This window comes from Erpetoichthys calabaricus, chromosome 2 (genome assembly GCF_900747795.2).
Source record: "Erpetoichthys calabaricus chromosome 2, fErpCal1.3, whole genome shotgun sequence".
Classification (NCBI taxonomy): domain Eukaryota; kingdom Metazoa; phylum Chordata; class Cladistia; order Polypteriformes; family Polypteridae; genus Erpetoichthys; species Erpetoichthys calabaricus.
In genome coordinates, this window is record NC_041395.2 from 81,897,203 (window position 1) to 81,915,835 (window position 18,633).

Sequence of the window (18,633 nt, forward strand, 5' to 3'; positions counted from 1 at the left end):
CTCCAGTGCATCACAGTTACTTAAAAGTTGACTTATTGATGAAGACACTGCAATCTGCAGTTTCCCCTGTTGTGATATTGGCGGTAGCATACCACTTTTTTCTATTAATTGGCAGACTCCTTTATCCAAAGTGATTTACAGGAGTAGCATAAATTGCATTTACATATACATTTTCTAAAAGACCCAAGGCATCTTAATAGGCAAACATTAACATTGTTAATTTTGTGTTCTCGCAGTTAAACTTTATTAGTTGAGACCTGTTCTGCTCCAGAGATTTGAAGTATTTCTATTATGGAATTGTTTTATTGCAAACTTGAGGCTAAATAGTATTTTGGTTGTAAGTGTAAGAAGCAACACCCAAGCAGAGTATCATAGCTGAATGATGTTTTAAATCTTGATCTGCAACACACACGATTATTTATTCTCAAAGTTGTTAGAAGAAATGAGTTGCACTTCAGGCTGAATTTAAGCCTTTGTCCAGAAAACACCGAAAAATTACTGCTTGAATCACATCATGTGTAGTGGCTTAGGAAATGGACTCAAAACCAGAAGGCTGCCAGTTCAATTCCCACATTTCTCCTGCTGACTGTCACCTGCTAGTACTCGAACTGCAAAAATACACAGAATAATTGTACTATACAATATATATTGTTAAAGTGTCTTTGGATGATGTTTGCAGAAGGGTATAATATGTAAGTGGTTAGTAGTGTAATTATTATGGACAGAAGGCAAATAATAGCATGCTAAATACATAGCAGAGAAGTTTATATTTACCTAAATTTTCTGGAGTGACCATCATTGATGACTTCATGAGGTACATATCAGCTTCACTTCCTTAGACATCTGAGGAAAGTCCCAATTTCTCCATCTACTGGAAGTTCCCCAGCATTTACCAGAGCACAGTTGAGTCTAATCTTACTAGCTGAGTAACATCCTGCTATGGTCGTTGCAGTGGGTAGTGAAGGTCAACACAGAACATTACTGGCACACGGCACCCTTCTCTTCAGGACATACACTATACACAGTGCCCTTTGTAATGTTTGGGATAAAGACATTTTTCCTTGATTTGCTCCTCTGCTCCACAGTTTAAAAATACAAATCAAACAATTCAGAGGTGATTGAAGTGCACAATGTTGACTTTCATTTAAGAGTATTTGCATACATTTCGCTCACACCATGTAGATATCACAACAACATTTTCTACTTGCCCCCCCCCCCCAAACCCCCCACAATTTCAGTGCACCATAGTTGGTGTTGCAGGTGGTTATGATTACTAAGATGTCTTTCATTGGGTCATTAGTGCAATAGACTTGCTTCTACCTACAGACTACGCCTAGAGTTTCTTTTGCCATTTTCTGTATAATAGCAATTTCTGTAGTATACTGTATACTTCCTGAATTGTATTCAAAGGCTGACAGTGTAGAATGCTGAAGGGGTGCAACTACTTCAGTGTCATATTTACTTGTCTGTAAGAAATGCTTCTTAATCGTCAGACATGACCGTGGCAGCAATTGCTACACTTTAATATGCAATATCCACACCGCCAGTTGCTAATCTGCAGACTGTGGAAAATGTACATTTACATTTGTTTAGCAGACGCTTTTATCCAAAGTGACATACAAAAGAGGTAAACATAATCGAGTAACATTAAGCTGGGCCTGTTGGTTCATCAAGTGTAGTAGGACAGGTAACAAAAAGTTGATTGCAACAAGAGAAAAAATGTAATAAATATACAATCGTAGCTTACAATCAATAAAGCAATTAAACGAATCCTAACAACAAATTAACCAACAATTTAAAATTTTTTCTTATTAATTTGAGAGAGATTTGCAAAACAGACAGGTCTTCAATTGCTTTTTAAATACATTGTAGGTTGCAGTACGAATATAGATGGGCAGCTTGTTCCACCAACTAGGAACTACAGAGGAAGAGAGTCTGGATTGAGACTTGATACCATGCAGAGGTGGCATCACCAGACACTGTTTCCTGGCAGATCCGAGTGGGAGAGAAGGCGCATAGCACTTCACTAGTGTCTCCATATACTCGGGTGCTGACCCACTGCCTACATCAGAGATTTGACCTTAATGTGTGCTTCTACAGGGAGCCAATGTAGCGACCTGAAGAGAGGAATGACATGTACCAGTCTTGACTGGTTAAATACAAGATGGACCGCTGCATTCTGGATCATCTGTAGCAGCTTGATCGCACATGTGGGTACTCCTGCCAGAAGCGAGTTACAGTATTACAGACGCAACAAGACCAAAGCCTGTACCAGAAGTTGTGCTGCATATTCTGTCAGATAAGGCTGGATCTTGCAGATGTTGTACATTGTGAACCTGCATGAATAACAAACAGTACAAATGTGGTCAGAAAAAAATAGATGCTCATCAATCACCACTCCAACATTGCAAACTGACCTGGCAGGTATTAGCATAAGTGAGCCAAGCTGTACAGAGATGGGGAATGGAACAGACTGTCTGGCCGGAATCACAAGAAGCTTTGTTTTTGCCAGGTTGAGATTTCCGTAAGACATGCAGAGAGACTATCTGATACCATATTGTCCACCAGAGGGAACGACAGGTACAGCTGTGTGTCGTCGACATAGCACTGATAAGAGAACCCATCGGATTGAACAGCATGTGGTGTACAGAGGGAAAAGTTTAAGACCCAGCACCGATCCTTGAGGTACACCAGTGCATATCTGGTGTGCCTTTGACAACTCTCCTCATCAGGTCATGGTTTAGGATATGCCTTTCAAACTGTACCAAAAATACAAATTTCTGTTAATTTATTAGATAATGTTGTTGGTCAGATAACCAAACACTGACAGCAATTAAATGTAAGAATAATTCACTGGATGTGAAATTAGTTGGAATAAAAAACTGCAGTGATGGGTGTTCCCTACTACTGAACTTTAAAGCTACTCCCATAATAATAATTCATTACATTTATGTACACTTTTCTCACTATTCAAAAATGCTATCACACAGGGAGGATGTCAGGATGCAAACCCATAATCTTCTTGAGAGGTAGTGCCATAAACCACTGTGCCACTAAGCTGTCCACAAAGACTTGTGTATTCAAGTGGAATTTCCTGCGTGTGCCTTCACGTCTAACTTTAGAGTTTTATAAAATTGGGAGAGGGAGCCATGCACACTGGTATCTGGAAGGTTGCTAGATCAAACCCCATTACTGCCAGAAGGGATCCTAATAATAATACATTACATGTATATAGCGCTTTTCTCAATACTCAAAGCATTACCACACAGTAGTACCTTTCTTGTTTCTATTTGTCCGTTTTATTTCATTCTGTCTTATTAGATGCAAACGAGAAGGCAAATTTCATGTTTTCTTGTGTAAACGTGACTAGATAAAGAAACCTTAAAAACACAGGGAGGACCTTTGACACAAACCCATGATCTCCTTACTGCAAGGCAGTAGCACTACCACTGCATGGGGTCCTTGAGCAAGGCCGTTAACCTTGGGTGCTGTATAATGGTTGATCCTGCACTCTGACCCCCAAAGGTAATCCCTTGGGGATTAATAAATCAAAATGCAATCAAACTTATCCCATAAAGGTGTCACAATTGCACAAATTATCATCCTCTTTTCAAGTTAAAGTATAATTTTCCAGGCCATATACATACACGTGTGTGTGTGTGTGTATATATATATATATTATATAATATATATACACACACACACACACACACAGTATATATATAGTACTGTGCAAATGTTTTAGGCAGGTGTGAAAAAATGCTGTAAACAAAGAATGCTTTCAAAAATGGAAGTGTTAATCATTTATTTTCAATCAATCAACAAAATGCAGTGAATGAACAAAAGAGATCTAAATCAAATCAATATTTGGTGTGACCACCCTTTGCCTTCTAAACAGCATCAATTCTTCTAGGTACACTTGCACAGTTTGAAGGAACTCAGCTGGTAGGTTGTTCCAAACATCTTGGAGAACTAACCACAGATCTTCTGTGGATGTAGGCTTCCTCACATCCTTCTGTCTCTTCATGTAATCCCAGACACACTCGTTGTTGAGATCAGGGCTGTGTGAGGGTCATACCATCACTTCCAGGACTTCTTGTTCTTTACGCTGAAGATAGTTCTTAATGACTTTGGCTGTATGTTTGGGGTCATTGTCCTGCTGCAGAATAAATTTGGGGCCAATCATACGCCTCCCTGATGGTATTGCATGATGGATAAGTATCTGCCTGTATTTCTCAGCATTGAGAATACCATTAATCCTGACCAAATCTCCAACTCCATTTGCAGAAATGCAGCCCCAAACGTTCAAAGAACCTCCACCATGCTTCACTGTTGCCTGCAGACACTCACTATTGTACCGCTCTCCAGCCCTTTGACGAACAAACTGCCTTCTGCTACAGCCAAATATTTCAAATTTTGACTCATCAGTCCAGAGCACCTGCAGCCATTTTTCTGCACCCCAGTTCCTATGTTTTTGTGCATACTTGAGTCGCTTGGCCTTGTTTCCATGTCGGAGGTATGGCTTTTTGGCTGCAACTCTTCCATGATGACCACTTCTGGCCAGACTTCTCCAGACAGTAGATGGGTATACCTGGGTCCCACTGCTTTCTGCCAGTTCTGAGCTGATGGCACTGCTGGACATCTTCCGATTTCAAAGGGTAATAAGCTTGATGTGTTTTTCATCTGCTGCACTAAGTTTCCTTGGCCGACCACTGCGTCTACGATCCTCAGCGTTGCCGTTTCTTTGTGCTTCTTCAAAAAAGCTTGAACAGCACATCTTGAAACCCCAGTCTGCTTTGAAGTCTTTGTCTGGGAGAGACCTTGCTGATGCAGTAGAACTACCTTGTGTCTTGTTGCTGTGCTCAATCTTGCCATGACATGAAACTGTCTTCCACAACCTCACCTTGGTAGCAGAGTTTGGCTGTTCCTCACCCAGTTTTAAGCCTCCTACACAGCTGTTTCTGTTTCAGTTAATGACTGTGTTTCGACCTACGTGTGACATTGATGATCATTAGCACCTGTCTGGTATAATTGGTTGATCAGACACCTGACTTTAATTCTGCAAAAATCCCTGACTTTGTGCAAATGTACCTATAAGAATTGATGCTGGTTTGAAGGCAAAAGGTAGTAACACCAAATATTGATTTGATTTAGATTTTTCTTTTGTTCACTCACTTTGCATTTTGTAAATTGATAACAATAAACAATCATTATTTATATTTCTGAAAGCATTCTTTGTTTACAGCATTTTTTCACACCTGCTAAAACTTTTGCACAGTACTGTGTGTATATATACATACATATATATATATACATATATATATATATATATATATATATATATATATATATATAGTAATTAATGCAGCTAAAATGAATATGCTTACAAAGTTTTTTTAAATACTGTTTTTAAATTTTTGATGGACTGACATTTTTAGTCTGGAGTGAGGATTTGCCCTGCCCTGCTTGATAATTTCTGCTTTTTAAATTTAAGGCAGACAAAGGTTTAGCACTTGAAAACACATATTTTATATCATGTATATGATTTTGTGTGTATATACCGAATATACTAAACCATTTCAAAGTTTGGAGTTGCACAGAAGCGGTCATATTTTTGATAGAAACTGAGAACTTTTTTTTTTTTTAATCAAGATACCATTACATTGGTTTAAAAATACAGCCAAGACATTACTGGTGTTCCTAATGGTTATTACTGCTTGAAATGACTGGTCTTTAATTTATTAATTATATAAGCACCATTTTCTGCAGCCATTCCTTCCATGTCCTAATGGTAATGCCCCTTACCTTTTCCTTAGTCAATCATGTTTAAATGGTAACTTGTTATTGGAGAAACTTTTGTAATTGCATTAGCACCTCTGAAACCTGTTATTCTGTTCAATAAAAACAAGTACACTAAATTCTCTTTCTTGGCTTGTAAGGTCCTGACATTCCTAAAGTCCAGATCCGAGTTCAGACATGGCTAAAACGAAACAGCTTTCTCAAGAAACATGTCAATCTATTGTGTGTGTGCGTTTTTCTTTTCAGAATGAAGGTTCTCCCATCGTGTGACAAATTACGAAAAGATTGAGCATTTCGTGCAAAGGTGTCCATTACTGTTCTGAGAGGAGAGGGCAAACTGCATCTAGCCAGGATAGAAAATGAAGGTGAGGACGCAGATGCATAACTGCATAAGCGGAGAAGTACATCAGAGTGTGTAGTTTGAGAAACAAACGCATTACAATTTTTCAGTTTGACTGAACAAGATAACTCCAAAATACCAGCCGTAATACACATCCAGTCATCTTCTGTCCAATGTCTGTGTTTTGTTTTCAGTTTCGCCTATTTTAATCTTTTCTTTATTTCTAATCTTTTCTATTTGCCAGTTTCCTCGTCTTTGAAACTCAGCCTCTAAGGCCAGAATCCCGGAATAGTCTTCACTGCCGCGCATGACACTGGTGTGTGTGTATGGACAAGATTCACACCGTTACAAGAGAACACAGTCCGTGTTCAAGTCGAGAGTCGAACTCTGGTTCCAGTACAAAAGAAATAAAGAAAAAAAAAACCCGATTGTACCTCAGTTAACACAATTAACATAACATACGAATGCACAAACAAACACAAGTATACTCGAGCTTGCGGATATACAGAAGGCGCTCTCCAACATAGACCCACGGTTTTCAAATTTTTTTGAACAAGTACTACTCCGCGACGACCAGTAAACTGAAGTACCACTGTCAATGAATCGTTAATTTACGCCCGTGTTGTTTTGAAGAAGAAGTCACTATAATCACTATAATGACTATAATTATGACGTTAAAGTGATATTAAACTAATTAAGGAAATGGGTGCAGACGTTAATAAAAGCCAGCTTGGAGTCTTCCACGCATTTACAGTAGTATACTAATACTATATATGATTATACGCAACATATTGGCATTCTAGCAACATCGATTCGTGGAAAATAAAGGACCACACGAGTACCACTTGGCATGACTTGAAGTACCACAGTTTGAAAACCGTGGACATAGACTACCTTGCACTGAATTTTCTAAATACTACTCTTCCCAGAAAGCATCGCGACTAAGACTGTGATTCGCGTTACAGTTTAGCGGTTTAAAGAAATGATTTATTTTATTCAATTTACCTCAAATAAATATTTTTTCTAGCTGTAAAATTGTAAGCTTTTATGAAAGTTATTTAGTGATTAGAATATTACTTAAATCTGCATCGTTTAAAGGTGAAAGTTCAAGGGTTATCCCGCCCATGTGATGGCGTTCCTGACTGTTTGACATTACAGGCTCTGGTATGGTTTTATTTTGGTTAAGTGTTTCTGCTGCATCCGTAAGCTTAGAAAATTCTCTTGTGTTGCTTACTTTTTTCCCCAGCTGTGCCATTGTGATTTGAATTTTCCTTGCCGCGATGTACATTTTTGCATTTCTGGATGGCTGGTCGTAAATGCTAACGAGTTTTTTTTTTTTTTTTTAAGCACAGCGTATTAGTCGATCTAGTAATCAATCACAAGTAACATCAGTTATAACAATTTAAACGCTTTCGTCATTTGTTGTTTTTGTTGGTGGTCTTATTGCCTACTTTGCGATCCTGAATCGACCTTGTATGAGTGAGTGTTGATCTGTGCGCGAAGGTAACCCGAGGCAGGCGGGCACCCCGTCCACGGTTGGTTCGTGCCTTGCATCCAGTGCTATAGGAGTGGATTCCGATTCCCCAAAAACTGAACGACATAATGGAGTTGAGAAAACAGTTCCTTAAAAAAAAAAAAAACCCTCCAACAATTGGGGATACCGCACTCGAATCCATGAAGACGTCAACGCTGTGCAGGGTTATCTGCTTATTTTTATGTAGGGTATTTAAGAGAATTAATTTTTGCCCGGAAAGGCAATTAAAAGTCATTGACTCATTCATACACGTTGGTGAGCTGTTTGTTCAATTACTTATATTGAAGTAATTGTAATACATTGTTTAATTTTGCAGGTATTTGAATCTGATTCAAGAACAGAGTGACATCTAAGGTGATTGTTGGCTAAAGTCGGTGAAGGTGCGTTGAGCTAATAAGTCAATGTAACTTTGAGAGCGCGTATAGTAAGTGACAGTTCAAACAGATAATCGGTGCATGAAGTGGAATCATATACGGTAATTGCCGCTTTTTAAGTGATGCGCAGCGTTGTACATATAACACAATTTCTTAATACATAAAGGGGGCTGTAGGTGGCCTACACCCGAATATTTCAGCGCATTGTTGTTGTCATCCAAAGGGGGTGGCCACTCTTGGTGTTTCGTATTATTGAATAGATTGGGTAATTGCGAAAGGTGCCGGTGCGTCACCAGTTCCTGCCTGTACTGAAATGGAAAAAAAAAAACACAAATTCAGAATGCTGTGCCAGTCCACTTCAGACCTTGAATGAGATTGTAAATTGTGGAGTAGAGTGTTGAAATGTCAAGAGTGCAGCATTTTTATGATCCTAACACAGCTACCTAATTACTGATTATATAACTTTTATAAAATAACATAACAAAATTGTTCTTCTCCAGTCTGAATACTAAGTGAATTTGAAGCTGGTGAGACTATTCGAGCTTGACAAATCTTCCATGGACCTAATTACCAAACTACTTACTCCTGCCTTCTAAAGCAGGGGTTTTCAACATCGGTCATGGGGGCCCACTGTGGCTGCAGGTTTTTGTTCCAACCAGTTTCTATTTTTATTCGGACTCCTGGGCTAATTAAGTGAAATGTTATTTGCCATATTCTGTGTTTTGGGAATAATGTAGAAATTAGGAAACTAAACTTGGTAAATATATAAGTTTACCAAGCAGTTATATGGGAATAATGTATTTTTTTTTCTTTTTAGATAGATAGATACTTTATTAATCCCAAGGGGAAATTCACATACTCCAGCAGCAGCATACTCATACTCTTTCTTGTAATAAAAATGCAGGTAAAAACAGACAGTAACTTTGAATAATGTTAACATTTACCCCCCGGGTAGAATTGAAGTGTCGCATAGTGTGGGGGAGGAACGATCTCCTCAGTCTGTCAGTGGAGCAGGACAGTGACAGCAGTCTGTCGCTGAAGCTGCTCCTCTGTTTGGAGATGATACTGTTCAGTGGATTCTCCATAATTGGCAGGAGCCTGCTGAGGGCCCGTCGCTCCGCCACAGATGTCAAAACTGTCCAGCTCCATGCCTACAATAGAGCCTGCTTTCCTCACCAGTTTGTCCAGGCGTCCTTCTTAATGCTGCCTCCCCAGCACACCACCGCGTAGAAGAAGGCGCTTGCCACAACCATCTGATAGAACATCTGCAGCAATATTTTAAAAATTTTAACAATTTTTGATCTTGATTTTCATTCTATTTTTTGCCAGGTGTTCTAATTGTTTAATTAATTCATTCATTATTTTCTAATTAGTGGGTCCAATGCTAAAGTAGTCGCAGCTTTTGATTATTCAGTGCTGTTTGCCTGGCTGTCTGCTCTGCTGGTTGTCATTATGAAGATTCAATGAAGGGAGCAAACTGCACAGAGAAAGGGCAAAATATAATACAATCAAAAAAAAGATGGTTAAGCATTTAAATCTCTGGCAAAAATGGAAATATTCCTAAATGCCTTATAAATGTGAAAATCATGCTGTGGTGCTTTCTTAATGTAGAATAAGAGAAGAGGAAAAAAATACCAGCTAATTAGTTGTGATCAGTGTTATCAGGTGTTGTCACTGATTATGAATTTGGTTGGAAGAAAAACCTGAAGCCACAGTGAGCCCCCAGGACCGACTTTGAGAACCCCTGGTCTAAAGGAACATGTGGCACCTTGCTGACAACTACTTAAACATTGGTTAGCAGTGGTCAGTTATGGCCAATGAAATCCACAGCATAAGTATGTCATTGGCAAAGTGATTGTGAGTGAAATCCACAAAATATATAGCTGATATTGGCAAGATTCTGCCAGCTGCAGTAATGGTACTTGCATATGCACACAAATCTGTGTTGTTTTCTAAACTAATATTACTACCATGTGGTTTTAAATATACTGGCAACTACAGGCATGCATGTATGTTATGCACAAAACATGGGTGTCGGGGGAGGTTAATGATTACCCAGGGCCCACAGAGACTGCTTATATCTAGGGCCCAGAGGTCTGTGCTACACCCCTGCACAAAGACTAGTGTGGTGAAATTTAAAATTCAAAAACTACCTGTTTTCATTTTGGTTATAGTTTTTGGATATTTTAATTTTTCTTTTAGTTAACAAGGTGATTTTTGTTTTGTTAGCAACCAGTTTCATTTTATTTTTTATTAAGGCCTGTTTTTTATTTCAAGGCCATTTTTGTAAGAGAGCTCAGAGAGGTTTTACACCATTGTAGTCCTTATTGTTGACCTTGATGTCAGCATGCAGAGTGCTTATCAGGTTGTGAACATACCTGCAGTTTGCACCAAAAATAAACCAAGATGTGTCATGCAATTTTTGTGGTCAGAAGGTATTAAAGGAGATGAACTTTACAGCTCTTATGCTCGGTATGGCAACAGTGCTTTGAAAGTGGACAGAGCTGATCTGAAGTGGTCACACGTTTGTGGTGGATGCAGAGGACCTAGGATACAACTGAGGAGAAGCAGGAAGGAGCTAGTGCCTTGTTGTCACCGATAGAAGAATAACAAGCAGGGGAAATGAGGAGAGGTCGTTGATTAGTAGCTAATGAAAAGATGAAAGAAGTGGTTTATATATAACTGGTTTTGCATTCTGTCAAAAACTCTTCTTTTCTAAAGGCTGCTACTTCAAACACTTCAGAATTTCAAATGTTGAATTCATACTGTTGTATGTTTTGGTTTACCTCAACACTGAACAAGGCTAATGGTTTTGCATGTGTGCTGGTGAGCAGTAGAACTCCAAATCACAGCACTGATTGATAATCAAAAAATGTCTTGATCTTTCCTTCTGTTAGTAGTTTCCAACATGGTATATCAGGAAAGTGAACTGAACCAACAGATTATTTGTTTGTGTTGTCCTACCATAGAATTTGAATTGATGACATACAGTACAATTGAATGGCAAGAGTGATGGGTGATAACCTTAATATTATCAATTTCTTAAAACTCTTGGTTTATTTACATACTCGCTTCATAATAAATTAGGTGTTTGGGAATCCATATTTGGAAGTATAGTCAATGTGAATAAAGATTGGCACGCCTGTGTGTGTGTTTTTTTTTCTGTGCACTATTGTATCACATTATGTAGATATGTTTATAGTAGTAAATGGCACAGGCATGTTGGCCCATTGGTAGGCTTTGTAATCTACAAATTTGCTTTGGATTTCTAAGTCTCACATTATTTACTGTTGCAGTAAGCACTTGTGGCCTGTATGTTAATTTAAATAATAATATCCATACCATACCATTTTGTAAGCCCACTCAGTCCCCACAATAAAAAGATCATCTGTATAAATTGAGTGAAAAGTCAAGCAAAATGACACCTTTTATTGGCGAACTAAAAAAATTACAATATGCAAGCTTTCGAGGCAACTCAGGCCCCTTCTTCAGGCAAGATGTTTATTTTTTTTATTTTTTTTTATTTCATTTGTTCAATTAATTGCTAAAAGAGACATTAATTAATTAATGGAAAAACTTTTTTTTTACACATTACAGTTTTTATTTTATGGAATAACATTTTTGTAGGTTGTAGCTTTTATTCAATATGAATCAGTTTTAAGTGTTTGAAACTTCAGTATTGGAAGATTGTGCAGTATTTTGACCACTACTGCAGTACCACTTTGCATGAGCCTGGTGTATCTTTTCAAAGGGCTGTGCTGCTACCTGGCACCACTTGCTATATATCTTGGCTGGATTCTCCTCAGTCTCACTGATGCCAGGAAACAGAAGACAGGAGAGGGTGTGTCAGAAGAAAGAGGGTATGTTTGTTGTGGTTAATTTTTAAGAGACTATCGTGAAAAGGAAGAGAGAGAAAGTGTGGGTTGCTGTTTTTTTTTCTTTATTCCTTTGTGTTTATTCATTGTTCCAATAATACAGTACATTTGTTTGCAAGCCAGATAAGGATTATACATACTTGAGGTTTTATTATCTTTGCTGGCATCCCTTTCGTGGGATTGCGTTGTTTTACACTCCGTTTTTGAACTGCTGAAACATCAAAAGAAGACCTAAACATACACAAGTGTCTCCTTTATTCTTTTATCTGTCATCAGGTTTTAAATACAAGAAACTATAGAGAGATGCGATTAACTCAATTCCTGACCATGGCTGCCAGGGTGGTTGTGCCGCATGGTTACCGTTATGGCACCAATCGGCCTTGGACAGTTGCTGCCCAGAAGATGAATCCACCAGGTAAAAGACGACGCAAGGTGTGTTTGGAATCCATGTCCCCAGAAGACTGGACAATTTTGAAGGGAGACACAGTAAGTTGTCCTGTTTAATGGATAGTGCATAGAGTGCCAGATTCTTGTGGCTTTTCAGATGTATATGTACAATGTGCATGTGTGCGTTATTTATATTTTCTTGGTTTACTGCTTTAAAATTAACATTCTAATCAAGCAATAAGTCATAACAGTCAAAACTATAAAAGGGATGGCTAGGTGTTCTCTATGGAATTTGTATGCTCTTCCATGTGAGTGCAGTTTTATGGAAAAAATATGCATTTTAGATAAATCTTGAATAGATTTGTTTTAAATTGTACAATATATGCTATTTATTGTTGAAATATACTGTAGTACACATGGTTTAATTTAGTTAATAAAATAAACCAAATTAGTATTTGCCTCCATGCCCTTGAACTGAATTTAGCAGATTTTTTTTCAGACAATCAAATAATTGAAGCTGAAATATATAAGAGGATGTTTAAATAATGCAGCCATGTGCACTACAATGTAATCCTCTGGTAGTCAAAGGTAGTCTTGCAAATATTATGTATGATTTTTATGGCCATGATTAAAACTAGACACATGAAACTGATTACATCCATCCAGTAATCTTCATTTTTTTTTTTTATCCACCACTTTGTTGATGGACTTGGAGCCTGCCTTGGCAGAACAGGGTGCAAGGAAGAAACCAACCCCCAGTATAACACAGGCCATATTCATACAATCGCTTGTACCGGGCTAATGTAACATACCAGTGAGAGTGTGAAAGTAAAAGGATCTTTTCATTGCAGTCTATATTGAACATTTTAACAGTGTATATTTATTTAAGGAACACATTTGTCCACCATGATTTTATTTATTTGTAAATTTCAACATTAGGAACACTAATGAAGCTTGCTGAGGTTTACAGAGAATCAACCTTGGTAGTATGCAGAGCAGTGCCTTTGACACCAGGCCATACTGCTTTGATTTTGAACATAATAGGATAAGTCAGATAAGAAAATGGATGGTATTCTGAAACCGATTTGAAATTGAGAGGGGCTTGGGGCCTATTTTGGAAACATTGGTCCATTGCGGTACACTTACACATTCACAGACCCACACTCGCACAGAACCATTCAAAACCTATTAATTTGTGTATAGGGCTTTATTGTAATAAAATTGTTGTTGTTACGCAGGTGGCAATCCTCTCTGGGAAGGATGCTGGTAAACAGGGAAAAGTCAGCCAAGTGATCAGAGCACGCAACTGGGTGATCATGGAAGGACTAAACACGGTAACATGAATAGCGGGTGTGAGATGTAAACTGACGTATGCTGCATATGCATTATGAACTCAGATCCATCTTTTTATGGAAGTATCTTGGAAGCAATGATAGTTTAGCATTTTGTACTTAGACAATTTACATTGTAGTTTTAAATAGATCACTTGTTTTTAATTATTTGGTTATTAATTACATTGTTGCAGTCATTTCACTAGTGCCTTTCCAGCATGTATTTATTTACAAGTGAATTTTATATTAACAAACTCAGTACATCCTTTTCAATTTTCGATAATTACTTTAGTACTAGGGTGTTGTACCGTGTTAGCCATTATGAATGTAGAGAAAAGCCAAGCAAAATGACACCTTTTATTGGCTAACTAAAAAGATTACAACGTGCAAGCTTTCGAGGCAACTCAGGCCCCTTCTTCAGACAGGATGTCTTGCCTGAAGAAGGGGCCTGAGTTGCCTCGAAAGCTTGCACATTGTAATCTTTTTAGTTAGCCAATAAAAGGTGTCATTTTGCTTAGCTTTTCTCGATAATTACTTGTAGTTTTCTTCCTTTGTCTCATGGTGTCTTTTCATCTCCACTCCTCCCACTTCACTCCTGGGAGAAACATTTGATCTAGACAGCTAGTTTTGGTGTAAACATTTCTAGTTTGTGAGCATGAGTGAGCCGTAATTATTCTTAACTCGTGATATCCAGGTGATCAATTTAAATAATATTTCAAAATTGCATTATTCACAATAATAAAGTCATAAGTCTGTTTCTAATAAAATTATTCCCTGCAAGAAACTGAAGACTTTCTTGAACATGTACTTAGTTCCACCATGAATTTTCTTTTTGTTTCACTAGCATTTCCGTTACATTGGCAAGTCTGCAGACTACCGTGGAACTTACATTGCCAGTGAAGCTCCACTTATGGTTAAAGATGTTGCTCTAATTGATCCAGCAGATCGGTAAGCCCTTTGATGAGCTATGTTTGAACTTCACATATTTAAACATTTGTGTAACAAGTCATCTTTTTAAGAAGTTATTTTTGTGTGACTCCCTGCCTTTGGGCCTTGTAAATGCTCTTACCTTGTCGAGAGGTTTACTTACCTTGGCAGTGACATTCATGTCTCTGGTGACTCTTCCTATGAAGTCAGTAGATGGATTGGGAGAGCATGGGGGGGGTCATGAGGTCACTGGAAAGGGGTGTGTGGTGCTCCTGATATCTATGCAAAGGACAAAGGTCTAAGTCTTCAGAGTCCTGGTGCTTCCTGTCTTGCTATATGGTTGCAAGACATGGATGCTATCCAGTGACCTGAGACGAAGACTGGACTCCTTTGGTAGTGTGTGTATCCAGAAAATCCTTGGGTACTGCTGGTTTGACTTTGTGTTGAATGAGCGGTTGCTCATGGAGTACCGAATGAGGCCCATTACCTGCATTGTGAGGGAGCGTCGGTTACGGCACTATGGCCATGTAGCGTGGCTCCCCGAGGGTGATTCAGCTCGTAGGATCCTCATTGTTGGGGACCTGAGTGAGTGGACCAGGCCAAGGGGTCGCCCATGTAACACCTGGCTGCGGCAGATAGGTCATTCCGGAGGGTGGGACTGGACCGCGTGTGTGGGGGGGGGGGGTTGCCGACCGGGATCCCGAGCCGTTTTGTCGTGTGGTGGGTGTGGCAACGCACTGTACCAGTGGATGCTCCCCAACTTGACTTGACTCGATGGTGGACATGCTATATTCTGAAACGCAATGGTCAGCAGGGCACTGACATGTTCCTCTAGGCTTTTACTGCATAAGGATTGAGTGCCGGCAGATTTCTTTTACGAGGCTCAGTACGTCAAACTAAAAAAAAAAGAGAAAATCAAAATTTGTTTCTGTTGAAATAAAAATTGGAATTAGTAAATATGTCTACAAAATAAGTAGACGTAAATGTGAATTCAGTGGAATCTTTATTCATGCACCTGTTAACTGTGTAGGTCTCAATTTAACCCCAGAGTAGTCTGAATTCTTATGACTTGAATCTATTATGTAGTTCCTGCAAATGTTTTTATGCTTTCTGCTAACCTGCAATTCCACATTCTCCCTAAAACACACCATATGACCTAGATTTTTGAAATGTGTTCCTAGAAAACCTTCCTTACATCTTTACACTATGGCCATTAGTCTGTACCATTGACACACAGCAGGATGAATCAATTGATTACTGCTGTTTATAATTAACAATCTATAACTGAAATTGAGATTTGTCAGGCAAGGCAACACTTATTCTGAACTTCAGCTGTCAATTTTGGTGAGTAAATGCGCCCTGTAACCTCATCTTTCTGCTCATAGCTTTCAGGAGTGGAACTTGGCATGGTTTATTCTGTTGCTGTAGTCTGACCTCTTGTGTATCAGTGGTGCTTTTCTGCCCACCTCATTTGGGGGAAAAAAAAGTTATTTCATTATCCATGGCCATTGGTAGATTGAAGTAGTTGGGCCATTCTCCCTTAACGTCTCTCAGTAACAATGTGTTTGTGATAACAGACGTGCTGCACACTGCTTTTTAGTTTATTATACAATTCTCTTTAAACTCGGAGAGTTGCATATGAAAGTCCTCGGAGGGCAGCTGTTTTTGAGATTCTGTTACTGCCACGTGCGGAACCAACAATTATACCAAGCTCAGAGTTGCTCATCTTGCCCATTCTGATGTTGGATCAACAAACCACTAAACCTCTTGAACATGTCTGCATGTTGTATATATTTTGTTGCAAGAAGACCTAAAAAATTAACCACTGAGTGTTTGTTGCGTCTGTCCAGAAAATAAGAAACGGTTCATTCTGAGCAAGAACACAGAGTTCAGCTGCTTCCTTATTTATGGTTTCTTGACACTTCATTAAGTCAGCCATTATCTCTATGCAAATCTTAATTACTTTGTTTTTTAATAGTTTTATCTTTATATTAATGTGCACTAGAGTTTGAAAGGATCCTCTTTGGTGAAATTGGAAAGCTAGCCAGACTGGTTCTATTCTGTGGCACCATATCCGTTATTAATCAACATTAATGTGAAAGATTAATTCAGTTTGTATTCCTGTTGTTGATTTCAGGAAGCCTACAGAGGCAGAGTGGCGTTTTACTGAAGAGGGCGAAAAAGTGCGAGTTTCAGTGAGGACTGGTCGCATCATCCCTAAACCAGTTGTGCAGCGGCGGGATGGTATCATACCAGAGCAATGGAAAGGTACATTTTTTTTACTTCCTAGCTGATGAAGTTCCAAAAAATTGTATTTTTTCTACTTAAAAGAATTACTCTTCTAACAGAAAGTTCATATTTAATTAATGGGGATAAACATTACCTTTAAGTTGCACAGTAGTCAGATTAAAGGAAGTTGACAGTATCTTCTCTAGTTATTTTAAACAGAGCTTAAAGATGAAAATAGTGTCCTTTTTAATCATATAACCGTGTGTGGTATCACTTTTTCATTTTCTTTTTTTCCCCAATGTGAGAGGAGCGGGTGGCCAGAGTCTCAGCAGCTTACGGCAGAAACCAGTCTAGAATGAGGTTTCAGAGGGCACATTCAGGAGTAAATTCCAGTCTCCTGGTGGTCTTACCTGCAGGCCTCTGGGGAAAACTAGTGGAACAGCACTCGGAAGCATTCCTCGTTAAAATAATTTTTTGGAGTGTCTGGAAAGTTATACCCATTTTCTTTAGATATTCCATTGTATATTTTAGAATATTTTAATTAGTTGTTTTGGTTTTAATAATTCCCTAAATTTCACTAGTCTTAGCTTCCCATGACATTTGCTCACACTGGGAATTTTAGTTGTAGTGTTTTATGGCATTCATTACTAAAAACATCGTGTAGTTTTCTGATCTTTCTGTTGTGTAACTGTTTTACTTGTAATACAACATAACATTTTAGCAGTTACGTATAGAAAAAAAATCATAATTTTAGTTTTGTTTAATCCAATTCTAAGATGAGGGACCAGAACCTGTCTATCCACTGCCAGCACTTGGCTTAAGATATCTCTTTATCAAGACCCACACCTTTGAAAATGCTGTGAGAATCCAACTGCATGAAGGAAAAGGGCGGGCGGACTCCACACATATGGTGGTAGTCCAACCCAGGATGCAGTGCTAACCACTATGCTGCTTAATACTGAGAGATTTGATAAAGTTAGTAGATTCTTAGTGCACCATGATATTGAAATGATGGTCTGCTTGTCAGTAATCAAACAGGTTAGCAATTGCAGTTTGTATTAGTTATTTCTAACAAGAAGCTTATGTGAAAATCATTTTCTGCTTTATTAAGATATTATTTGTTGCTGACAAGGATTATGTATTTCAAGTTGGAAATATGTACTTCAGTATTTTAAGGTATCATGAGCACTGCTGTCTTCCTTATTGTCCTAGATGGGCCTAAAGATACTTCAACACAGGATGCACTAGATAAAACATACATTGCCTCATTAAAAACATTTGAGGAAGAAATCATGGAGAAGATGGGCATTGTGGAGACTAGAAGACCTAGGAAAAGCTACTGGTATTAAAGTTCAGACTGTTGTGATTTGGGGTCCATCTGTAATGAGCTTGTGATGCCATGAGGATACATTTGCATCAAGGGCATATAAGAAGAGTGGCTTACAATGTTACAATGAATGTCTGCTGCTTTTAGCAAGTAAGTTGGCAGCCTAAGACTGGTCTTCGTTCACTGTGTACTGACCTCTCCATGTGGTATACGTTTTACCCAGGCTTAAGACACAGAATGAGAAGTTGCTTTATTATTCTGAGCCAGACTGAGATCGTCAGTTGTTCATCTTTTTGTATAATTAATGTGAACATTCTGTCATAACATTACTAGAGTGTACAAAACATTCCTACCTGGGAGAAAAAAAGAATAAATATTTTTATTTTCCAAACACATGTCCTTGTTGTGTTTCCTCTGCTGTTAAATGATTGCTGTGCCACGTCCCGAGACGTGCCACTCACATTGATTGGTGAGGCTGTTTTTGCCCCATGGAGGTATGGGTATGTGCAG

At 38.5% G+C, this 18,633-nt stretch overlaps 1 protein-coding gene across 4 annotated transcripts; it reads left to right on the forward strand.

Moving 5' to 3' along the window:
- The first annotated feature begins 7,244 nt into the window (after positions 1 to 7,244).
- mrpl24 (mitochondrial ribosomal protein L24) lies at positions 7,245 to 18,516 on the forward strand. 4 transcript variants are annotated; one of them, XM_028793992.1, is made up of 7 exons: positions 7,286 to 7,303; positions 11,799 to 11,907; positions 12,199 to 12,408; positions 13,548 to 13,643; positions 14,485 to 14,588; positions 16,705 to 16,835; positions 18,009 to 18,516. In XM_028793992.1, exons 3-7 carry the CDS (start codon positions 12,226 to 12,228, stop codon positions 18,143 to 18,145), a joined length of 651 nt encoding a protein of 216 aa, XP_028649825.1. In that variant the 5' UTR covers positions 7,286 to 7,303; positions 11,799 to 11,907; positions 12,199 to 12,225; the 3' UTR covers positions 18,146 to 18,516. The 4 variants fall into 4 exon arrangements, with proteins under 4 accessions (XP_028649823.1, XP_028649825.1, XP_051779275.1 ...); XM_028793990.2 differs by lacking the exon at positions 11,799 to 11,907 and having other exon boundaries at positions 7,245 to 7,303; XM_051923315.1 differs by lacking the exons at positions 7,286 to 7,303; positions 11,799 to 11,907 and adding an exon at positions 8,030 to 8,053.
- The last annotated feature ends 117 nt before the right edge of the window (positions 18,517 to 18,633 follow it).

What these genes read in the sequence shown, in the direction of transcription:
- mrpl24 (XM_028793990.2), top strand. Translation starts at nt 12,226, where the DNA reads ATGCGATTAACTCAATTCCTGACCATGGCTGCCAGGGTGGTTGTGCCG. An exon ending in CAATTTTGAAGGGAGACACA is followed by an intron (nt 12,409 to 13,547) that starts GTAAGTTGTCCT and finishes GTTGTTACGCAG; the next exon opens with GTGGCAATCCTCTCTGGGAA. An exon ending in CTAATTGATCCAGCAGATCG is followed by an intron (nt 14,589 to 16,704) that starts GTAAGCCCTTTG and finishes TGTTGATTTCAG; the next exon opens with GAAGCCTACAGAGGCAGAGT.